This window comes from Loxodonta africana, chromosome 3 (genome assembly GCF_030014295.1).
Source record: "Loxodonta africana isolate mLoxAfr1 chromosome 3, mLoxAfr1.hap2, whole genome shotgun sequence".
NCBI lineage: Eukaryota > Metazoa > Chordata > Mammalia > Proboscidea > Elephantidae > Loxodonta > Loxodonta africana.
This window is the reverse complement of record NC_087344.1, coordinates 75895771-75921022: the sequence shown is the minus strand read 5'-3', so window position 1 is coordinate 75921022 and position 25252 is coordinate 75895771. Positions and strand designations below refer to the sequence as shown.

The window sequence follows — 25252 nt, the reverse complement described above, 5'->3', positions numbered from 1 at the left end:
AACAGGGTTGCTGGATTTAACGGTGATGCTCTAGGGGAGGCTGGCAGTTGTGGCAAGGGGCCTTTCCCTGCTCCTGACTCCCTGGCTCTCCCCTGCTCAGGCTGAGCTGTAGTTGTTGGGTCTGTAGACCTTTAGTTGTCTGGTCTCTGCTCCAGTCCCAACTCGTGTCAGTCACTAGCCACAGACAGGAGGCAAAGTGGATGAGGGATCTGATCAAAGACAAGTTCTCATGACCACAGATTAAAGTGAGCTTAGTGATGGAAAAATACATCTTTGAGACCTTTAAGAGTAAATAGTTCCATGGTCTGGAGTAAAATTTCTACAGAGAGAAGCCAGGCTTGCCTGGGAGAACAAAGAGGGTCCAGGCAGCAAACTGGATCTCTCCACAGGCCTGGACACTCACTCCATGTTAGACCATGTCCCAGGTACTGGGGCCCACGGTGACAAGACCACACTCCCTGACAGCCCACACCCACCTCTTTATGGCTTGGACACAGGGGAAGAGCCCACGGTGGACCCAAGACACCTGGGTTCTCACCACTCTGATGTGACCAGTGGTTTCAGGCTGAACTTTGTCCCTGTCTTCAGCACTGCCCTTATTACAGCGACAGCATCACAGCCTGTTTAGTCATCCGTCTCCCCAGGACCAGGCTGTCATCCAGGCACTGCCCAGGTCCGCCTGCACACGACATAAGCCTTACTCTTGGGTGTGTTAGGGGCGGGGTGAATGCACGGCCCCTGGGAGTTCACGGTCCCCCCTCTGCGCGTACCCACCCACAGCTTAGACCTTGCTTCCCGACCAGGCACTTCACACTCCCCTGCGCGGTCCGTGTCCACCGACTCGTGGCTCTTTGCGCTGCTGCCACCCACTCTCGGCTGACCGCCAGGCGGCTGACCCTGCCCGAGGCAGTGCACAGCCGCCCCTGCAGCCCACGGTCACACTCGGCCCCCACTCCGCACTTCCCAGGGGGCACCATGACCGGCGTGGGGACACTCAGCCCGCCGCCCACGCACCGCGAGCCCACGCGGAGTTCGCACGCCGCCGCAGGGCTCCCGACGCCCACCCCCGGCGGCCCACGCTCACCCATGTTGACGAAGCTCATGACCAGGTCAGCGCGGCCGAGGCCCGGCTCCGCGCGCCCGCCGTCGTCGTCGTCGTCGCCGGCCATGGCGTGGTAGAGGTCCAGCATGAAGAGCGGCGCGGACGCGGGCAGCCGGGCGGCGGCGGGCGGCGCGCGGGGCCGGGGCCGCCCGGGCAGCCCGAGCACCGCCAGGATCTCGCGCTGCATGTCGCGCCGCTCCCGCGCGCCCAGGCGACGCTGCGGACAGCCGGGTGCGGGCCGCGGGCCGGGGCTGCCGCCGCTCAGCGCGCAGAGCGCCAGACCCAGGAGCCAGAGCGGGCCGGGGCGCGCGGCCATGGCGCCGGGCCGGGCTCAACAGGCGCGCATCCGCTCACGGCCGGGCCGGGCCGGGCCGGGCCGGGCCGGGGCCGCCTCCACCGGGAGCGACGGGCCGGGCTCTGCGGACGGCTTGACGGGCGGGCGTCGCCCCAGCGCCGCAGCGAGGTTCCCAGAGCGCGTCCTCGAGCGGCACTTGTCTCGGCTCCGGGCCCTGGGAACCGGGCGCCACCGCTGAGGTGCTAACCCGTGGCCGGGGACTGTCGGCTAATCTGTCTGTCCCCACTGTGGCCGCCGCTCTGGCTGCTGCCGAGGCCCGGCTCAGCAGGCAGGATGGCGCGCGGAGCTCCCGCGGGGCGCTCAGGCGGAGGGGAGCCCAGGCGGAGAGGAGCCCGCGAGCCGCTGCCTCGGCCCCGCTGCCGTCTGTGGAGTCGGCGCACTTCGGTCCCGCCAAGGCCCGTGAGACCCCGCCCCTTCCCCGCGCAGGACCAATAGGGGTGAGGGGGCGGGGCAAGGCTGCTTTGAACCGACCCCCGGGAGGGGGCGGGGCGAGGCGCGTGGAACCGACGCCCGGGAGGGGGCGGGGCAAGGCGCGTGGAACCGACGCCCCGCGAGGGGGCGGGGCGAGGCTGCTTGGAACCGACGCCCGGGGATTCCCTCGACGCGCCCCGGCGGTGAGTGAGGGGCTGGTCCCGAGAGGGGTGCGCCGCGCAGGCGCGGGGCGTCGGAGTCGCCTCACCCAGCCGCTGGTCGTGCGGTCGGGCGCCGAGCGGGGACCTCCGCTCCGGGAGCCTAGCGTAGCTACGCCGTCGGGAGAAAAAGCTGGCGCTGCCGCGGGAGGGTGGCCTTGAGCGCCCTCCTCCGACCCGGATCCCGAGTCTCGGCGGGGCCAGCGGTGGGGCCCGGCGGTCCCGCCTTGTTCGCGCGCTGCCGCCTCAGGTCCCGAGAAGCGGCCTCAGTCGGGCCTGGAGGGGCGCTTTCCTGCGCCAGTAGCAGCCGGCGCGGACTCCCCGCCAGCGCAGCGCCTCCCCCGCGGCTCCCTGGCGGGCGCTGCCTGAGGCTTCTCGCTCCGACTCCCCTCAGGCGGCGCCTCCCGGCGTGCGCACCCCCGGCTCCCGCCAGCTGCGGGCAGCGCCCCGGACGCCGCCACTGCCGGTGCTCCCCGTGCGCCCTGCGGAGCCCGGCGCTGGCCCAGCGCGCGCTGGAGACGCGCACCGCCTTCCTGCCTGCCGCCGGCCGGGGAGCTCTGTGCACCCCGATTGCCGTGGCGCCCACTGGCTGTCAAGGGGAGGCGCCTCACGGAAACTCCTCGGCTGACTGAGCCCCTTCTGCAGACGGGCTCTTCCCTGAGCGCTCTCCCCGTTCCTGGACGGAGTTGTTTTTGGTACATCTTATTTTTTTATCTTTAGTAATATGTATGTATTAAAATTTAGCTGTAAGTTTATAAGTACTGAGACAGGTATTGATGAAAATATATACTTAGCACAATGCCTGGCATATAGGTAACAATGAACGTTAGCTGTGGTAATTATTGCATCATTCAAAGCCCTTGTGTGCCATCAATTCGATTGATTCGTAGCGACTCTCTAGGACACAGTAGAGCTGCCCCATAGGGTTTCCTAGGCTGTAATCTTTACAGGAGCAGATTTCCAGGTCTCTTCTCCTACAGAGGGGCTGGTGGGTTCGAATCACTGGCCCTTTGGTTAGCAGCCGAGCACTTAACTATTGTGGCACCAGGGCTCCTTTTCAAAGCCCTAAAAAAAACCGAAAAAACCAAACCCACTGCTGTCCAGTCGATTTCGATTCATAGCAACCCTATAGGACAGAGTAGAATTGCCCCATAGAGTTTCCAAGGAGCGCCTGGTGGATTCGAACTGCCGACCCTTTGGTTAGCCACTTAACCATCCTGCCAGGGTTTCCTTCAAAGCCCTAGGCTTGTGCACTAGCAGAGGGTTTTTGCAGTCCTTTATTGAGCATTTGTAATCACAGAACTGCAATTATATCTTAACGTGTTTTGTGGCTAGGCCATAAGCTACTTGTGGGCATTCCTGCATTTCCTACACGGTTTGCACACGGCTGTCCTTTGAATGTATATAAACTTTCAACAGGTCTCACCACCAGCTGAGCTTTGTCACAAAGACTGACTGATCGACAACTTGAGTTACTTGGTGTTATGGACTGAATTGTGTCCCCAAAAAGTTACGTTTAAGTCCTAACCCCGTACCTGTAAATATGACCCAGTTTGGAAATAGGTTTTCCTTTTGTTACGTTCATCAGGTCATTAGGGTGGGTCCTACTCCTCATCCCTTCTGAGAGTGTTTTCTAAAAAGAGAATAGACACACACGCAGGGGGAGATGCCATGTGACAAAGAAAGCAGATGTATCTATACCCAGCAAAGAACACCAAGGATTGCAGCACGCATCAGAAACTAGGGGAGAGGCCCAAGGAAGGAACTGACGTGGCCAAGACCCTGATTTGGACTTTTAGCTTCTAGAACTGGAAGAAAATAAATTTCTGTTCTTTAAAGTCACTCAGTCATGGTATTTTTCTTATGGCAGGTACCAGAAATTAAGATACCTAGTAAGAAAAAAAGTGACTATAGTTTAGACTCTGAAAAGATGGTGACTGAGCCGGTCTCAGCAGGCTTCTGCTGCCAGGAGGCCTAGCGGGAGAGTAAATTTGGGTGAACACACTACCCTACTAAGCTCTGACAGCTTGAAGTTACCTAATTTTTCCTTCAAAATCCATCACACTCTAAATTCTTTGTACTCTGGATATTTGGCCTCAAATAGCTTTGGCAAACCTGCATTGATCGTACAAGACCCACAGGAGTATGGTCTAATACTCAGAGCACAGGCGGCCCGGATTGGAATTCATCTTACCTCTCCAGCACATTTCCTCGTCTGTAAAATATGAGTAATTCCTACCTCATGTAGTTGTTTTGGAAACCCTGGTGGCATAGTGGTTAAGTGCTATGGCTGCTAACCAGTAGGTTGGCAGTTTGAATCCGCCAGGTGCTCCCTGGAAACTCTATCAGGCAGTTCTACTCTGTCCTGTAGGGTTGCTATGAGTTGGAACTGACTCAACAGCACTGGGTTTGTTTTTTTTTTGTTTTTTATAGTTGTTAGAATTAGTTCACATTTGGTTGCTGTAATTGTTAAATGAGTCTTTAGAAGGTACAGATGTTAACATGCTTGGCTGCTAACCAAAAGGTTGGAAGTTCCAGTCCACCTAGAAGTGCCTTGGAAGAAAGGCCTGGCAATGTACTTGCGAAAAAACCAGCTCTTGAAAACCCTATGACTCACTATCCTATTCTGACACATAAGGGGTCGCCATGAGTTGGAATCGATTTGATGGCAACTGGACTGGAGTTGTCACAAAGCCAACCAATTTACAGGCTAGGGGAAACTAAAGGGCCAGACTTGAATAGGGAGTCAAGGAGCGGATTCAGGGTACACTTCTGCTGTTTGTTCCGTGATCACAGGCAAAGCACTTCCCCATTCTCTTTCCCATCCCAGTTTCCCCATCTGTAAAACAAAGGAGCTAGATTTGATGAGCAGTTTTGCTTCAACATTTCCACCTCTGAAATTCTGTTCCAGGATTTAACCAGAAATCTCACTGTACTGTGGCAAACTGGCTCCATTCTCTCAAACCCCAGGATCCTTACGTGTTTAAATATAGCAATCATCTTACACACTGATAATCATTTAATCACATAAGTGGGGCAGATACCCTAGAGATTTATGTTAAGATTGTTCCTTGGTTGCTTTGTTAAACAAAATTAACAAGAAAAAAATTATGAACGCGCTCTATAATTTATCCATCAAGATATTCTGATTTGAATAATGCATTTAGGGACCTACAACACAATTATACCCCAGAGTAACATGTTATATATAACGTGATGATTGAGAAGAAATCAGGAAATACAAAACGTTTGTTACTGCAAGCAATTTTAATACAAAAGTGTGTTGTTTTTAAACAGTTCATTGGTAGAGCTTCAGTTTCTGCCTCAATTAAAACCAATTGAGATAATCACACAGCAACATGGTCGGAGCTGAAGAGGAACAGCAGCTAAAAACAGGAGCCCCGGACAGCCCCTCTTCATGGCCACTTGGTCAGTTGACTTTATTACGCACAAAAGACGGAAGCAAACGGGACTTGTTAACAAGTGTGCTGGTGAACTCCTTTACAGGACAAGCAAGTGTTTGTCTTACGTCCACATTTTCAGAATAAGCTTGTGGGATTCATTCCTCTGCCTGTGGGAAGTTGATCAACCATTTAAATAAATAGCAAAAAATGCAGATAAATCTATAGTTCAGAACACCACCAAGGAGTCTCCCCTTGCCAAGGGCCTGGGTCCCAAAGAGTACAGGAGCTACTGGTGGGTAGGCTAGGTAGGAAGTTACAAACCAGGACTCTTAAAAACCCCAATGTTCTGACATTTTCTGAACAGTTATGTTTACCCCTGAATTCTAGCAGCTATTTGTCCTTTAAACACCCAGTATTGAGACAGTATTCAGAGACAGTATTGCAGTGAAATCCTTTTCCTGTATTATGTGCAAACGTTACCTAAATGAGGTTCCCTCTCTTCAGCTAAAAATCACGCAACATTAAAAACAATGGAAAAAGCAGTTATAAGTGCCCTCCCCTCAGTTCTTGCTAATCGAGGTGTCTGTGATTTACAAAAAAAGAGTTCCTTAAACACTGCAGGATTCTTCGTCTTTTTTTTAATATAATTTATCTTGCTCAGATAGCAAGTCAAGTTTATAAAGAAGATGCATTTAGGAATAATCCTAAAAGATAAAGCAGGTTTACAACCCTGCACCGCGCAGAAACCCTAATTAGAGGCTTTTCTTTTTTTTTAATACACATTAGCATCTTGACCTTTTCACGTGTTTTTCTCAAATATTTCATTTCTGGGCCCCATCCATTTTAGGGTCACCAGGAGGAAAATTTTATCTACATAAATATTCACATGAAAATAGTAACTTACAAAAAGAAAAAAAAATAAGGCAGCTTCATAACACAATTATTCTTTTACACTTTTAACAATATAACTTCTCCCATTCAGAATAAATATACACCCAATGTATGGAGCAGGATTCAAAGTGGACAGAGGCTTCAGGGGTGTTTGTACAGTGTTATCGCTTGGGACCCGGAGTCCTGGGGGAGGCAGTGGTGGTCTTCTTAGACATGGTTGGGATTTTGGAAGGTTTGTTTAGCCCTCTCCTGGAGTTGCCCTGGCCACCTGCAGTGCTACTTTCTGACGTGTCGGAACAAGCAGACTGCGTCTCTAGCAGGTCAAAGTCAGAGGCATCGCTTCCTCGCCGGCTGCTGGCTCGACTCCCAGCCCGACTCCCTGCCCGACTCCCAGGGCGACTGGCTGACTTTTTAGGGTCTGGAATTCAAGAACAAAGCAGCAGACTTAATAATAGAGACAGCTTGGGGTGGAGGAACAAGTAACCAGAGGCCAAGGTTCCGATTCTATTAACCTGATATGCTGTGTGACCTTGGACCCTGGTTTCCTCATCTACATAGTGGTTGATTTGTGTCTTGTGATTCTACTGGAGCCCTTTTTTGGCTTTATGGCTCTAAGTTTCGGCTTGACAAGCCTGCCTCCTAAGGCTTAGAAACAAGTTTCTATCAGCAGCGCTGTTAGCTTACATATCCCAAAATGGATTCAAGTAGGGCTGCTGAATCGTTTCAGCACAGATGAGAATGGTGCTAGTGGGGAAACACATGGGCAGACTCAGAACAGGGGTGAAATGACAGGAACCAGGGCCAGGGAATGAAGCCACATTCCTAGGTTCCCATGAGGAACATCAGCGGGTAAACAGAGGACATCTTTCCTTGACCTTCTCAGCTCACCAGAAGAGTAATAAATATGGAAGTGTTGCTGGAAAAATTACTAGCCAGCTGCCAGGCCTTTTCTTTCCTTCACATTCTCTCAAATATTTTGATCAAGGACAGATGGTCTAGCTGTGGCTGTGGAAGAATCTGCTCTCAGATGGCAAGGTAAGAACTTGTAGAGACAGGAGAAAGAGTAAAGGCCTCCAGGTTATCTATAGGCTCCTCTTTCTAGGGATCATGTCCAAGCACTGGTCTCATTATTTGCTCCTTGGGTAGAAGTACCTCTCTGATAGGCTGCTGTTTCTGCGTTCCTAGCCTGGCCATTCCCTCTCACCCCAACCCCGAATACACAGGTATTGGGCGAGTACTTACCTGCTCGATTAGTTTTGGCACCTGTGGAGGCCGGGGAAGAACTATTACTGGTATCACCAGCAAGGGATGTTCGGCTAGAATGAAAAGCTGGTGTTGGTCGTTTCAACTTGCTGCCTGATGATGGAATAACCTTTAAAAAAAGTAAAAAGTAATATTTACTTGGCAAAATCTTTGGTAGAAATTCAATTTTAAAAGATGTATGTAATATTGATTGAAAAGAAAATTAAAAGTCCAGGAAAACGGTGATTAAATTTGATGGTGTTCTAGTTCATGTTATTTTGATGATTCCCAAAATAAGGATTTTCTGTTCCAATTAAAAAATTCAGAATGTATTCTAGTACCTTTTATCTCGTTGACAAATTTCCACTAGAAATGGAAAAAAGTCCTCAAATTGTAAGACTACAATAGTTATAATGAACAGAAATATGATGCATGAGTAAATTTTAAAAATCCAGATAATACTATGTACCAAAGTTAAAGGGTTGGAAACCTTGGGGTTGGACCCAAATATTTAATATGGAGACTGAATGATATTCTGATCTCCATCACTAAGCTGATACAGTAACTTCAATGAAGTTAGCATCTTTCGGCCCTGTTTCCTCATTGGTAAGATGCAGATAAAATTACTTGCCTTGTGGATCAAATAAATAATTATGAGAAGTACGTGAAGGGGGCTGTGGCTTAGGGGACAAGGCTCTGAATGTGGAGCCAGAAGTCTGGGCTTCTGCGACTTAACCAAATTAACACCTGGGTCTTTACTTCTCCCCCAGGAAATGGGTAAGTACTGCCTCTCCAAGCTCATCTCCTACCACACTTCCTCTTGCTCACTCCGTCCCAGCCACACTGGCATCTTTGCTGTTACTCCCACAGCCAAGGGGGCTCCCCTCCTCAGGCTTCCCGTTGCTGCTCCCCCTGCCCCCATATCTGTAGGGCTTGCTCCCTCATTTCCTTCAGGGGGCTCTGCTGATGAGCCAGAGGTCTTGCCTCATGACCAAATCTAAAATAAAACTATGTCTAACTTTTGTCTTTCCTTTGTACTTATCACCACCTACTCTACGATATTCTTGTTTATCATCTGTCTCTCACACATTAAAGAGTAAAACTCCATAAAAGCAGGGGCTTTGTTTTGCTCACACATCCTCAGCACCTAGAACAGTGTCTGGCACTGGAGAAGAGCATAATAAAAACTTGCTGAAAGAACAAATGATATATAGAAGGACTTCCTAAACTGGGAAAGAGCCGGATAAAAAAACCAAACCCACTGCCATTTGTCACTATGATTCCATCTCATAGTGACACTATAGGACAGAGTAGAGCTGCCCCAGGTATATACTTTATTATTGTTACTGACAGGAGCTACATTTAAGTAGACAATTTGGAGGAGAAAAAGATGTTTTAAAAATCACTCATGCTACAGAATGCTATTCTAATTTTATTCTGAAATCAATTGTGTAAATTGTTTTCCAAGACCTTTAAGATCTTTATACAAACAGAAGAGTAAAGCAACCCATCTCATTGTGATTTCTTGTATTTCTTTAATTTATAAAGAGAAAGCAAAAGCGACAGAGAGTGATTAACATTCGAGCACAAAGCCTCCTGGCCCACACAGGAGGAAGAGCACCAGCTTCAAAAGTTATGGTGAGCACTGCTGCCGGGAAGACAGCCCCCGAGACTCCGGGGTAGGATTCCATGTTAGGACACAGCCTGACTGTAGAACACCAATGAGTAAGGAAAGATGAAACCTCAAAAATGAAACAAAACAAAAAAATGAAACCTTAAGAAAAAAACAAACAAAAAAACTGATCAGAATCATGTAAGAATTTGTACTTCATAGTTAAACATATAAAATTTTTAAACTTTTGAGACTTTCACAAAATGGAATCATTAAGGAAGAAGAAAAGCAAAGTAAGCAGGTTGAGTCTTGGGGTTTTAGTGGCAGTAGGTTCCCAGATCATGTCCTAAACCAGTTTATTTCTGTACTGGATTTTAGCTTGGAACAGGACAAATCCCAAAGCAGCAGAGTTCACTCATAGGCACTGGCTTTTTGTACCTCTCCAGTTTATTTGGCTGAAACTTTTTCTAACCAAAGGCAACACTGTCTTTTGAGGCACAAGAACCCAATGTTTCCCAGCAGGAGCTAAAATGTCCACTATCAGGCAAGCTGCTAGTCCATGTTTCATTTCTAAAAACACTGCTCTTCCAAAAAGTGTGTAAGTACTTTAGGGACTAATTGTTATTAGGGACCATACTTAACTACTGGCATGCGTTTAAATCAAGACTGCCGAAACCCAAGTGCCTAGGCCAAGAAATTCAGAAGCTAAAATCTGAGCTCCAGAACAGTGTTCACTGACAGTGTACTTGGGTGAAGTACGCAGCACCCACACCTTGGCCAGTGTGGGGATACCAACCAGCCTGGGGCTGTGTCACAGGGTGGGAGACTCCAACCGCTCTTCTGTTGTAGGCAAAGATAGAACATTGTTGAACATGCACCATAGTTGAATTTCAAGTGTTACTAACTCGTCTGTGTGTCTGACATTTGGAGAGTCCAAGAGGCCTGATCATAAACAAATCACCAGGAATGACCATGGTTTATCATCCTGGACAGATATTCTAAAGACTGTTACGAAGTCTTTCATCTTGTTTTAGGCATCTCTTACTGATCTCTAAGTCTGGTGACTCCGAGTTAGAAACCCCTGAAAAACACCGTGACTAGATGAATCAGCTGTGAGAGCAAGCACCACAAAGATGGAAAAGACCCTGGTGTCAGGAAGAATAGCTGGTCAAGATTGTGGCATTAGCGAGGGTCTTGTCTTTACTGTGTCCTTAGTCAGCAAAGCCATACTCTACCTCAGGGCTGGCCAGCTGGAGGTCAGGATAATGGCTGTCCCTGACAGGGGTGCCAGCTTTACTGTTTACCAGCCAGGGTTTGTCATAACAGCGAGAGAGCTGCAGTGGAGTCTGTGAAATGGAAATCCAAAGGGAAGTATGGGAACAATTGAAAATGGAAAAGAAAAGGAGCAAATTGGGAACAGAAAAATAAACAGAAGGTACTACATTTTAAAGAAACAGAAAACAAAATGAGACACTCATCAGTCCAACAGGATGAAGGGGACCAGGCAGAAAGGCAATGGTGTTCTTCGTACATAATCCATGGTAACAACAAACTTATCTGTTAGCTCCAGCTGCAGAGATAGTGGCTGGATTTTCAAAATTAATACCTCTGCATGGACTTACTAGAAATATGCAGAAAGAAACATTTCTGATTCTAACCAGCATGAGTTTGTATTTTAATAAATGTCCTTTGCAGCTTAAAGGTCATGTATCTGTGTACTGCTAGGGCTTGTTCAGGCCCTGGTCTAGGTAGAGCTTGGTCTGTATGTCTTCATGTTCCTTCCTCAGTGGAGTCTTTCAGAGGCTACACTGAATGGACAAACTGTTCTGCAAAGATGGGAAACTGGGAAAGAGGCCATAATGGAAGGCAGTACCTACCTTGGTACCACTGGCTGGGGTGGCTGGAGAAGATGGCATGGAGGTACAGCTGTGGTTACTCTGACTAGCACTTGAGCTGGAGCGGGTAGGCGAAGCTGCCCGGGAAGATGGTTTGGACCTTCGACCACGTGACCGGAAGGGGGTCATTCCCTGGGATGCCCCCTCAGGTAGGATGAATTTCTCTCTAAGTTCGATGTTAGTTCTACCTCGTGCTAAAAAGGGAACAAATATACACACACAATGTCAATTAATCTGGACAAATAGATCTTTGATAGCCACACAGCTGCTTGACCCCATGGTAACAGTTATATTAAGTTATAGGTTTAATAGCATCTGTGGATTCTTTAACAATAAGAGATAAAGTCAGCCTTGTTATGATTCTTTATCCATAGCAGACCTATTAACCAAGCCCCTTAGTTTGGTATCATAAGTCTTAATGAAGAGCTTCTTCTTTGTGTACAAAGTACCATGCAATTCTGTGGTTATGATCTTGCTTTGCCAACTGTCCCCTGGGGTAAGCACACTGTTTAACTGATCAAGATAAACCAGATGCAGCAGTTCACAAACCTCTGAAGTTAAATCAAAACCCCTCTTTTCTCTCTCACAATACATGTGTACTTTTTGCTCAGCTTTTGCAGGACACATGGCAATGAAATACTGGAGAAAAACAGATCACAGAAATTGACATTGTTCAGACTCTTCTATTTTAATTCGGTCAATTACAATCCTATAGGAAGGGTCCAGGAACTCAGGACAGTAAACAAATTGGGAGAGAATCATTAAGAAGTAAACATGTGAAGAGAGAGAAAGACCAAGACCATGCATAAAACTTGCCCATGAGAAATCGTTAAGTCAAAAAGTGGAAGCAGTAAGTAGCTGAAGGGGCAACTGCCAAGTAGGAGAAGAACATCCAGGTAGAAAGAAATCTGGAAACAGCCCTGAAGGCCAACAGGTGCCGTCCCATGGCTTTCTGAATCTATAAAGCCCTGAACTTAGTCTGGATTCAGTAAGAAGATACCAAATAAAGCCAACACGAATGTTAAATGTGAAAGGCACTGTTAATTTAAAAGAAATAATTCCTTCTGGAATATGTCCTTTCTTTAGATTATTTCTCACAGAAAGATGTCATCCTGTAACAACCCTATAGCTCCTCATACATCTTAAAACGTTCACTTGTTAGAATGTACTATTGTTGCCAGGTGCAGTCAATTTCGACTCATAGTGACCCCTTGTGACAAAGGAGAACTGCCCCACAGACTGTAATCTTTATGGGAGCAAATCGCCAAGTCTTTCTTCCCATGGAACTGCTGAACCACAAATTTAGAAGATTCCAGGTAACTGTGCCCTCTCTTTTCTGCTCTACCCCACTATGTCCTCAAGAATTAGAGGAATCTTAGTATACTCAGATTTTAAATCAGATTACATGGGTGTCCAAGCATAGTAGTTCTAAATTCTTAAATTCAAAGTCTTCTCAATGTATTATGTTGACATAATATACCAAAATTTAAGAGTGCTAACTTGGACCTCATAGCCTCCTAGTTCCAGTCCAGGCTCTGCTACCAGCCAGGATCTGTCCTGCTCTGGGCCTCGTTTACTCAGGCTCACTAGAGGTGACCAGGACAACTGATCTCTAAGAGCCCTTCTAGGCCAACAGTCTATGATGCGATAGTCCCTGGAACACCAAGCTGTTTCCTCAGGCAATCCAGTGTTTCCTTTCTTCTCAAGTCCTAACTCTAGGCCCCTCCAGGCTCGTTCCTTGGCTGTAGGTTCTCTACTCAGCCATTTTCCAGACCTCGGCACTTTCCTCTGCGTCCACACTAATGAGTCTCAGAGAATTTCCTCCAGCGCTAACCTGGGTATTTAATTCAGTAAGATTTCACATCATTAGTAACTGATTATCTTGTGTTTGCTAAGGTGCCCAGCACAACAGCGGACACCCAGTAGACACTAAGATACTCTGATGAATGGAAATCATTCACTCAGGTGAGGATTCAAATACCCCAGAACTGTTCATAGCTAAGCCACAAATATAAAGCAAAACACCACACCCAATTGTTGCCGAACAGAATCCTGACTCAGCAACCTATAAGGACAGATCAGAACTGCCCATGTAGGGTTTCCCAGGCTGAAATCTTTATGGGAGCAGACTGCCACATCTTTCTCCTCATGGAGCAGTGGCTGGTGGGTTCGATCTGCCAACCTTTCAGTTAGCAGCCGAGCATTTAACCACTGTACCACCAGGGCTCCTTCCTAAGCCATAGAGAACTTCAAATGTGTGGTTCAAACCTAGTAAACACTTAACAGTTCACTTTTGGGCAAACTCTACCAGGAAAAAACAACAGCAATACCAGAGGAAGACTCTGAAATGGCATCTCAGATGAGGGCTGTGATATTTTAAGTGTTTTAGAGAGGGCTCTCCGTAATAATATATCATATTCCCCATGCAGCGTACAATTTATACAGCATTATCACATGCACTACTGTATTTGATTGTCATCGGCAGGCCTGTCAGCATCCCTATTTTACAGAGAAAGGAACTAAAGCACTCACAGATGTGGCACAGCTAGGACTAGAACTGATGTCTTCCGCCTTTGCTGTTCTCTGCACCCCACTGCAGCTGTTCCCAGCCAAGCTCTGTGCATTGCCCTCTACGCTAGCTGTCTCCACTCTTCCCTCACCGTGCTCAGGCTTCAATCCCCATCACTCCACTGAAATCATTCTGGCAAAGGTCATTGATGACTTTCAATCTCCAAACCCAAGAAACACTAGTCTTCATCCAGCTCGATCTCTTGGCAGCATCTTTCACTGGTGACCTCTGCCCTCTGGGAAATACTTTTTAATTGTAGAAAAGATTGAAATAGAAAAGTACAAAGAAAATAAAAACTACTTAATCTTACAGCCCAGGGAACATCACATCACTATTATAGTGCTGTTCTATCTTTATTCCTTTCCACAGTATGTATTTTTTAAATAAAAAAATGGGATCATATCTACATTATCCATACTCTGCACGTCCTACATAATTTCTATGAGCTGCAAAGTACTATTTCGTCATATGAACATCTGCTTATTTAACCAATCCTATGTTGTTAGGTATTTGTAATTTTTTAAGCATTATATACAGTGCTGTGTACTTCCATGACAATTTCTTCAGGGTAAATTTCCACAAGTGGATGAGGGTGAGGATGTACACTTAAGGCTTCTGATACATGTCAACTGATCTCCACAATGTTTTACCAATGTATACTATCCAAAATAATATATGAATATATCCAATTTATCTTAGTCTGGCCAATGCTCTGTAACAAGGGCGTGTGTGTGTGTGCAGGTAAAACTCTGACAACTTGATATGTAAAAATATTTCTCTGCTGTTATAATTTGCATTGGGGGGATAAAAAACTGCTCTCTTCTTGAAACACTCTGCTCCCTTGGTTTCAAGGACACCTGCTCTCCTTCCACCCTGACGACTCCTTCACTCTCCTTTGCTGCTTTGTCTTTCTTCCTTGTCCATTTCTTAAACACTGATGTTCCCCTGGGTTCAGTCTGCAGTCTTGTTCTCCCTCATACCCTGTCACCTGGATGATGAGTTGACCAACCTGAGACCTCGGTGCCCTCCTACAGTTATGACTGACTTCCAAATGTTTCACTGGTGCAGACCCTCCTCCTGGATGCTAGAACCTTACATCCAAAGACTGATTATACATGACTGAGCCTAAAACCTGGGCGCTGTCATAGGTTCCTCCCTCCTGATGACAGTCCAGTCTACTGAGCCCACATTCTAACTGCCTCTTGAATCCCTCTGTGCCTTCCCACTCTCCCCTTACACTTATGTGGTCCCCGTATTACCTCTTCTGCCCTGGATGGCAGTAACAGCGTCTACTGGCGTCTTGTTTATCATCTTATTCTCCACCCTTCCCTCACTCTTCAGTCCCCAGAACTGAATTTCTAAATAAAAATCTTGGATCTCTCAACAGCTCAAAGTCCTTCCGTGGCGTTTCGCTGCTTACAACAGAACACCCCAACTGAGGTTTTTGAGGCGCTTCTTACAAAAGGGGTTGGGTAAACACTGTACTCTACATTTCTCCCTTTGAAGAGCCCCAATGCACATTAGCATTTTCTAAGCTCTGAGAAGTCCTGCAGTAAAGAAGCCTATTTAACCTAACATCTTTCAGATGCATTTGGAAGATCGAGATCAGGAGGGGCTATGTGATCAAGTGCACAGCACTCAGTGGTCTGGTTCCCTCATCGCATTCCTGCTGACCCCGTTCCACACTCTTATGGCTGTTAACCTCGTACGCTTTGCTCCAGTCATGTGGGACTACTCATGGTTCCCCCTGCCTGTCCTGCTGTGGACATTTCTATTCATTTGAACATGTGGTTTCTTTTACTGAGAATTCCAAATTCCCCTGAATTACTTCTAAGATGTAGCTGAACCAATACTCCCTTTTCCTGATGCCCTCTGCACCTCCATGAGTAGACTGATTTCTCCCTCACTCTCCAGCTCACATATTACATCAAAATGATGGGCATTTATTTATACACGTTTGCTCACACTATCAGGGTGTGAACTTCTTGAGGCAGGGACTATCATCTTAAATTTCCTTTAGATCCCAGTGCCAGGCTCATATTTAGGGTTTCGACAGGTATCTGTAGAATTTACTAGCCTCTGAAAATTGAGTAAACTGTCACAACCTTCATGAATCTTTCAAATAAGGATTATTATTATTATCATTGCACGGAGGACAAAGAAGAGAGGCACAGAGCTGTGTGGGGGGCTGGTGGCCAGCGAGGCTCACGCTCCAACTATGTGACTGGCTCTTGTACACCCGCACAAATGCAAATCCGTGAATTTTACTGCTGAAACTATTAAGGTTAAACTCATGACTGCCAAGACCTACTGCATATAGATTATGAAAAGAAACAGCAATTTAAAAGAGCAGAAAGAACAGTTTTCCCTAAGAAAAATATTATAGGAATGGAGAATAACCAACTTTATCACTGACAAACTTAATCTTTGCATTTTGTGATCTCAGGACCTGTTTAATCCTATCACAGGACCCTATCTCAAGCTCCTATGTTATGGCCATGTCAGACCCTGGGTACACTATAATGTGACTGCCCAGGGGCCTAAAGGGTGCCTCACTCCCCTTTCTGGCTGGGTGCATCTGGGATGTTGGGAAATTCCAGTTCATCATGTTCCCAGGTATGCTTATGTGTCATAAAAAAACAAACATAATGAGACAGACCTGTCTCCACAGCAAACCTCCAGCCAATGGGTCAGGTCACCCCTGAAGCAGTATTTCACCGGCTAGAGATGCTATGATGACTGAATAATTCTCTACCCTCATCCCTTCAGGCTGCTATAACCATGCCACAGACACTCAACACTAGGCTTTAGAGCAATGTGAGACTGTAAACAGTAGTTAGGCAGCTTCTGGAACTTCCATAAAAACTCATTTAGAAGGCCTCAACTCAGGTGAAAAGAAGATCATAAAAATAACGGCTTACCTTAAAATTGGGGCCTACCCCAGACAAGACAGAGTAGATAACTTGGCCTTTACAGGCTTGCCTCCCCCTTTTATTTTCTTCCCTCTCTGTATTTTCCATCTTCTTGGGTTCTATGCCTCTATGTTCACAGTATTAAAATCTCATATTTCTGGTGTTCTCATCTCATAAAGAGGACAATAAATGATTAATTCTTTCTAAGGCATTAAGGCATGTCTGACTAATATTAGCATAATATGCCACAACTCGCATGGGAAGTTTTCATTTTAGAATATTTGAAGACATAAGGCAAAGAAATGAATCCTTATGGGGAAAATTTTAGGTAAATATTATTTGCAAGAAATGAAAGCTGTTTTTTCAGAAATACACTCAGAACAGCCAACTGAAGAGGCAATTAATACTTTCACTTTGATAAGCTGGAGAAAGCTGGAGGAAAAAAAAAAAAGTTTAATTGTTGGACAGAGTAGAGCTGCCCCACAGGGTTTCCAAGGAACGGTTGGTAGATCTGAACTGCTGACCTTTTGGTTAGCAGCCAAAGCTCTTAACCACTGTGCCATTTGGGCTCCAAACAGTTGGAAGCTATGAATTAACTTCTGGGGCAGTTCCAAGGGTAAAAAGTAAACATTTTTCTCAAAATACAAAGGAAAACCAAGTTTTGGTTAAGCAAAGGTTAATAGCAATTGAATTTAGTAATAAAGGTATTTTTAGTATTTACATGATGTCATATATTTCCCTAGCATTGGGTATTATGTTCCTAAAGGCAAAAAAAAAGAGGACATTCCTATTACATGTTTGACTATTCTGATGAGATTTTCCCCTCAGGGGAAAGCTTTAATGATGAACCTCAAGGAACAGTCCCTGAAGGTGGCCATCTTAAGTACGGCTTTTCATAACCAAAAAGCTACCATTTTCTAAGGGACTTATACTGACCATCCAATGTTGGTTGGAACAGACACGTTAGTTAAAACTCAGTTCTTAGCCAAACTATGCCTTTTAAATCTTCATAAGTGACGCTTTCTAGATCTTTACCTCTCTGGGAAAACTAATCGGTCTAATGCTCAAAAACACACACAGTACCCTAGGTACCCATTCTTTAGGCAGGGACACTGTTTTTATTTCTGTCCAAAACATCATGATTTCCTTTGCTATGGATGCCATCAGAACCTGAAATCTCTAATTTTCGAAGTGCCAGGAGATTGTACTACTGGCAAACCTGCCTGGTGGAATATTTTCACTTTTTACATTTTTACATGTGGCTAAAGCAACGTGCAGTGTGAGATATTGTTCATCTTTTTAAACAGCTGTGTAAAAGGAGATGACAAATGACAGTGCACATTGGTATTACAACCTTGTCATAAAGTTTGTACTATACTCAGTGTAACATTCTCTACAGACCAGAGACCCAAGGAAATGCAACATAAATGAACAGGTGCTGCAAGAAGCCACATCAATCCTTGGAGAACCGGAGAACCCTACACAGGCTTCATGTAACTTTTTTCTCCTTTCAATGTTCATGCCCCTCCAAGTCACTCATTAAAATCCACGCAGCAGATTAAAAAAAAAAAAAGCACTACTTTTTGTTTGATTAGAAGTAGCTCATCCCATCCATCACTGGTAGAGTTATGATATCTAAATGTTGGAGAGTTTTCTACTCCACAATCAATCAATGGAATCAAGGTAATTATTGAGCTCTAGGAAAGCACTCCTTGAGAAGCACAGAAGAAAGCCTTACCTTGTTTGCTCCAACGGATGCTGAAAAGGGCTACTATGTTCCACAGAAAATAGCTAAGAGATGGCCTTCCCAAATTTCTTTGGGGTCCCAATTTTTAGATACTAAGATATGGACAAAGCAAGCAGTGTTCTCCTTGGCCAGCAGCATAATGTTACACAGAGCAAGTAGAGCAAGCAGCAAATAAACAGGCAACCAGGGATTCCAAAATGCCACATGCAGTATGTCTTTTGTTTAGTCCAATACATAACAAGAAAAGATAAAACCTTATCAATAGATTTGAAAAGGAATAATGTTGTTTTTTTACTGAGTTAGGTTAAAATAATATATATTGTTCCCCATTTAAACCCTTTCAAGTTTTCATCAGAAAAGTTGCTTTCAAAGATGAACTATTTTTTAGAAAAGGAACTCTCAGTGAAAATACTCCTTAGCTTTCACTCTGGTTTACTAAATTTAGAACGAGTTAAAATAAAAGGAATTATTCGTGGACACATTTGAATTCATGTGAGAACTGCACTCTTTTGCTCTGTCCCCTTTAAATGTTTCAGAATCTGACTATAAACTAGTTCCAAAAAAGTTATATAACTGTACTGTAAATATTTATTCTTCTAAATTTATAAATAAGCCTTAATAACTTAATTATGCAGGCTGGACCAAAAATATACACAAAAAGGGGTGGTGGTGGGTATGCTGGCCTCTGAGACACACAGCTCTGTGGTTAAGAGACACATTGCTTTGGATTCGAGTTCTGCCTCTGCCACTTACTAGTTGTCTGTCCTTAGGCAGGGTATTTGACTTCTCTCTGCCTCAATTTCCTATTCTGTGAAGTGGAGATAATAGTAACATCTAATCTCATACGGTGGCTATGTGGCATAAATGTATTATTATTTGTAAAGTGCTTATACTAGTGTGTGGCACGTGAAGCCGTATTTGTTAAATAAATACAAACTCAGAACAAATCCCACAGGTGCTGTCTCATGGCGTATTTTCTGCCCTGTCAATTCACAGAAGTTAGAAAAGCTAAGGTTTGGCTATTTCAAAGCATTCATAAAGGCAACAGATATCACAGAGCCAAGAGGTGTTACAGTTTGAAAAGCAAAGCCATTCTCAACGGGCTAGGGTGTGGGTAAGAGGGACAAAGCTTAAAAGCCAACCTATGGGAGACTGACTGGAAATTGAAGAGCTGGAGTCAGAGCGCTTTATTTTACTCCCAGGATGGTGAACTAGAATAAAAAAAATACATAAACACACAGAAACAGAGACAGAGCAGGAAACGCAGAAACTGGTCAAGAAAGAGACAAAGTGGCAGACAGAGGGAGCCTCCTATCCTCACATGCAGCTTGGCTAACAGTAGAAAGTAAAGGACCTAGGCAAAGAGGATTTAGCAACTGGTATTTTCTCCCTGGCTGCAGCCCTCACACGCCTGTAGCTGCAGGTGCCATCAGTCATGCTCATAGTAAATTTATGATTTTCTCTCACCTTTGCACTGGTGTGCCAGCCTTTTCATGGTTATTAGACAGATAGCCATGGTCTTGCTTAGGTGAGCATCTGTCTTAGAGGTGTCTGGCCTCACTGCTAGGTGTCCTTTATCCTCCCTCCTGGTCAAGAGGGCTCACCAGTCCTTCCAGGCATGGGAAGGGCCCAATCCCTCCCCCCGTTTCAGTCGCTGGAATTACAGGCAAAGGAGTGAAGCACTAAGGGGGAATCCAAAGGGCTTCATCGGGCTCCCTTCTAGGCCAGTAGTAATTTAACACCCCCAACAAAGATTCGGACAATACCAATACATTCTCAACTCTTATCACTGCATTCCTCCCTGCCCTGTCTGCCCCGACAGCATCGGCCCCTCCTGCTGCTTCTCCCTGGTCTACTCTGACTGGCACACCGTGAGTTCTCATCTGTGCTGGTGGGACCACACGTGGGCTGCTTACGACGAAACAGAACACCAACAAACAGACTCCACCATCAACACTTTCTGAAAACACAAAACATCAACAGTGTGGACATACCTAGCACGTAATTCATGCTCAGGATGGTTCCTTACCTCGACAGGGATCATTTTTCACTAAAAATTCATCCAAGGCCATCCATCCTCCACCAACACGGACCATAACTGTGCTGCGCAGAATACGGACCAGCCGCAACTGCTGAGAATCCCCAAACTGTGGAATCAATGGAAGATTTAATTAGTAAGTGTACCTTAAAGCAGGCCTATGCTTTCTTCTTTCCAAAGCACACTGTATTCAGACAGGAAGGACAATTTGATGGTTTGGGAGAATTTGAAATGATATTTTGAATTTTTAAATTTTTCATAATTTTTTTTTTAAACCCAGAAAGACAGAAACATCAAACATACTACTGGGATAAAGGTCGCACCCTCTCTCCTGTACCAAAAATGGGGGAGGGGAAAGGAGACAAAATAATCCCCCACTTTGATTCCTTTAAAGATTCCAACCAAATTAAAACCCAACATTCTTTTTGATACTAATTTACTTTCATGAAAGAAAAGGTGGATGTCAACTTCTGAATACAGCGTGCTCAACAGTAAAAGGAGAAGAGTAAACACTATTCCGAGCCTTAAGGAAACCCTTGCAAAGCGTCATTATCCTTACAAGCTTAGAAGGAAATCTGATTTTAAGTGTCAGATTTTCAGTAATAAACCCTAAGAATTCTCCAATTACGATGTCACCAGCAGAAAAGTTTCTTCAGCTGAACAAATGATTAGATATCATTTATACTAAAATTTAATTGAATGAATTAAAATTTTAACTTTCCATGCTGATTACAAATTGTAGTCAATAGTCATTTTGGGATGTTAAAACAAGCATGATTTTCTGATAATTATTTTTTCCTTTTCTACTTTCCAATCTGTCTTAATATTTTGAGTTTGCCATCGTATAAATGATTCTTGTCCTAAAATGAAGTAAAGGGCAACAAAAGAGGAGCATGCTGTGATCCCAAAGCAAAAATAAAACATTTTGACTGGAGAAATGAAATTACTTAAATTCCAGAATGTTCCTAAGGGGTGGGGGAGAGGGACTTCATTAGGCCTTGCAAAGTTAGAAAGGGAAATCAAAACTTTGAAACAAGGCTCAAAAATTGAAAACGCCAGAAAGGATGCTTGAGAAAGACACATAGTAACCTCCCTCAAAACCATCTGTGGTAACACTGTATTGCATGGCCGCACTGACTCAAATGCACTGTTTGCACAGGCAAGGTGACTGAAAAAATAGTCCCCCCCTCAGCCCTTTATTTTGAAAATAAAAAGTCCTACACTTTCATCTCGTACAGTTTAAAATATTCATTCAAAGTGACTACAGCAATAGCACAGTGTAGTACAAAGAGCACTGATGTGGGAACCCAGAGATGTGAGGGAATAGACACCCTGTCCTGGGAAGGAAGCTGCCCTCTGGCCTCCATAGAAGCCGCCCTCAGAAGCTGGGCCCAATGAGTGAGAATGGGGGTGTGGGGCGGGAACAGGTTCTGGGAAGAGCTGAAGGGTTTTCTCTTGATGGGTGAGGGCAAGATGGGACTACGGGCCTGTACATGTACCAGAGTGAATCAGGAAAGAGCTACTTTATTCTTAGGTTACATATTCTGTGTTCTGCAATTTACCTGTCAGCCTTTAGAATTATGCCATTTATTTCATTTTTGGCTTTTAATTTTTTTACTAAACCTCTCTTTGAAAGACTCTAACTTGTTTCTGTTAAGCTATGGGGAAACGAATTTTGACCCAAGCCAGCAACCAGAGTAGCTGGGGAAGTTGAGGCCAGAGTGAGGACTGGTTGAAGGGGTTATGGCAGCTCTAAAAATGGTGGCCTGGGAAAACCTGGCAGAGGTGGTTGTCAGGCAACAGCAGTGGCTCTGACATTAGCTGTGTAATCACAGGCATGTGATCCTTGAGGCTTCATATTGTTTCCAACACTGGAACAAACCCATCTGACCTTCGCCTGGTCAGTGGAACGGTAGAGGAGATGTTGGTGCCACTTCAAAGAACTCCCTAGGACCCACGTGTAGTCATTAGCAAACAGGCTCTACTTGGCACTCTTATGCAATGATTTATTTAAAGCCAGTTTGTCCTCATTTTTAGTTTTTTCCCATCCTCTGTTTTTCTCACTGCCCCTGAATGTTAATGTAATTAGTTATTATTATAGTGCCTGGAACTCAACATTAATTGAGGATCTCAAATAAACTTAGTAGTATTAATTTCATATCAGAGACAGATTTTACCCATGCAACTTCCTTCCACTTAAAGACATAGGACCCCAGAGCCCTCGGAAAGATGTGAAGGGTTAAAGTTACCAAGTGGAGTCATTTTTTATACATCTGTAATTTGATCCCATTAGATTTTGGTTGGCTGGCCATAATCAGCAAGGTTCAGGCTACAGCCAATTATGGTTTCCACACCACACTTCTCAAGTGTAACTAACTACAGGGTTCTGTTCTGACAACTCCGTCCTAAGTCAGTTCTGACGTAAGTAAGTCGAATACCTCAATTTTTTTTTTTTTTTAGTTTTCATTATTATTGCCTTTTATTATCAGTATCTTTATAAATCCGATCTTTGTCTTTGGGGGCTGGCATGAGAACGGTATCAGCAAATTACATGCTGCAACATCGTATGTAGTACATATTACTAATGATGTACAAAAATCCAAACAAAATGAACAGTCCTAAGTACAATTTGTCATAACTCGGCTACGTTGTAAATTGAGGATAACCTGTAAAAATATTAATAACGTATTTAAACAGACTAAGTACTAAAGCAACCCAGGATTTTTTCACTCAGTGTAGATTATAAAACTTGTGTTCACTGTCAAAAAGACAGATATAAATCAGACTGTGCTGTGTGGTGTTTCCACTTCCAAGGTAGACCAGACTCTTTTTAGGAGTGGAATGGTTTGATACTATAGTCTCGATGTCCCCTGGACCATTATTATTTATAACTCAGTCCAGAATACCACTGTCTTTAGCCTAAAAATTTTGATTGAAAAATGTATTTATATTCTTTTGCTTTGCAATACTGGTTGTTTTCACAGTTTCTCCACTTGGTAAGACAACCAGATGTGACCCAGGCATGCTTCAGATTACATTCTCTCCCCACAGCAAAGAACAGGCAGCATTAACTACACAGACCATTTCCACTGAGAAAGAGAATGTTGCAAGGCACACTGTACCTGATTGCCGAGGAAGAACTACAGACAATAAGAATAAAGGATGGAGGGAATGGAAGGAAAAAAAAAAAAAAAGAACATTTTGTGAAATTAACACTAAGGTATGAAAATCACATAGTCACTTTACCAGTCTTCAAGCAGAGTGACACACGCTGACCACATTCTTATGGAGCTCCTGTCACGGGGATGTGGTTTTACAAATGAAGAAGACCTAACTTTCTAACTTCTCCAATATATGTTGTTCTTGCTAACTCATTTCTCTCATAGGCAATTAAAAAACAAGAAAACAAAACCCAACAAGCAAGTGTAAGATTACTTGGAGTTTTATTTACTAAATGCCCTGGTTGGATTCAAGGCAAAACCATGAAAACACTCCCAGCTAACAGCAGTCTACTGCGGTTCTGACGTACCTTGGAGACATTTTTGATGTACTAACGGAGTCCACATTTTCCTAACTCAGTACACATAACCGTGCAATCAGACCTGGCCATCTAAACCCTCTTGGCCAATCCCAGATTTTCCTTAGGACTTTAAAGAATCCTGACAGGCTGTTGAATGTATTTTAGGAGCTCGGTTTCACGTCCTTTCTACACCCGGTGAAAATGGTCTTAAAGCTAAAACACAAGAATGGCTGTCAGTTACAGCCACACTTCGCACAGCTTTCCAGGGAAGACCACTAAGCCTGGCATCTTCCTAACACATCTAGGTCCCTTTGTAGCCCAGTCCAGAGCACACAGGGTATCCCTTGGGACCCAGACACAGTTTTTCCAGCATTCTCTGAGCCTTAGAGCTTCTCAGGCTCACAATGACCAGCTGCCATGTGGCCCTTTGGAGGTGAATGGTCAGTCATTAGATACAATTTTTTCTTTATTTCACGGTAAGGTACCTTCATTTCCCTAAAGACTTTGACCAGAGTGAAATAAACAGAAGGCTCTGAAATGTCTCCTATCTCATAACTCAAGTACAAGTTACCGTCTAGCTAGATAGGACAATATCCTTCAGATGGAGCTATGTAGGACACCAAGCTTAGCCCAACAGGACAGAACACCTGACATTTGACATCTGCAGAGATGAGGGTCAGAGTCTGAACACCTCTCAAGTCCCATGGGCTCGGGCCTCCAAGCATCAGTAGCTGGAAGGTGGAATTATCCAGTCTGCTACACGTCAAGTTGATTATCTATAAGGATCAACTCTGTTGTGAGGAAACAACCACCACAAAGGACTGGTTTTCTCTTCCTTACCCGATATTTATTCTCTCCAATCTGCTCCACCTGAAACCTTTTTGCACACTTGCACTGAGCCACTTGTCTTGTGACCTATTGGTTGTAGACAAGAAAAGAAAAGTGTGAAAGGGAAAGCAGGACTTACTCTTCAGAGAAACAGAGATTTTTACATGTAAACAGAAGCTATTCATTATTCATTTTTTAGGCATTTCAGGCTTTTGACGTATGTGTTTATCTTCTATTCCAAATAAATGTTAGACTTACTAATTGAGGTAATGGAGACATGGAGGAAGAAAGAGTATGAAAGAAATTCCCAAGTAACATAAAACACATTCTTCCAGCCTGCTTGAAAATTCCTTCAGAGTAAACATCTAATATGTGTACATCAAAATAAACAGACTAGTAAAGCAAATTATGAACTGATTTGAATTTCAACCTATGAGTCTGAGATTCCCTGGAAGCCAGTCCTGGGGTGTTCCAGGGCTGCTCCCAAGACCTGTCTGGCATCCTCTCC

The 25252-nt window shown here is 44.7% G+C and overlaps 2 protein-coding genes across 9 annotated transcripts in view; both read right to left on the bottom strand.

The window, feature by feature from the left end:
• BMP8A (bone morphogenetic protein 8a) overlaps positions 1-1418 on the bottom strand; it is a 37958-nt gene extending 36540 nt beyond the window's left edge. Inside the window, exon 1 of the mRNA XM_003415516.3 lies at positions 1085-1418. Coding sequence (XP_003415564.1) covers positions 1085-1418 — 334 coding nt within the window. The remainder of the gene's footprint in view (positions 1-1084) is intronic.
• Positions 1419-6149: 4731 nt separating this feature from the next.
• Positions 6150-25252, bottom strand: part of MACF1 (microtubule actin crosslinking factor 1) — a 257548-nt gene continuing 238445 nt past the window's right edge. For 5 of the 8 annotated variants that reach the window (XM_064281766.1, XM_064281767.1, XM_064281768.1 and 2 more), the window contains 6 exons: positions 24757-24831; positions 23519-23536; positions 20388-20505; positions 11113-11324; positions 7624-7753; positions 6150-6799 (listed from right to left, as the gene is read on the bottom strand). In XM_064281766.1, coding sequence (XP_064137836.1) covers positions 6543-6799; positions 7624-7753; positions 11113-11324; positions 20388-20505; positions 23519-23536; positions 24757-24831 — 810 coding nt within the window. In that variant the 3' untranslated portion in view covers positions 6150-6542. Of the gene's footprint in view, positions 6800-7623; positions 7754-10470; positions 10582-11112; positions 11325-20387; positions 20506-23518; positions 23537-24756; positions 24832-25252 lie in introns of all 8 variants that reach the window. The other 3 variants (XM_064281772.1, XM_064281773.1, XM_064281771.1) reach the window with 2 other exon arrangements.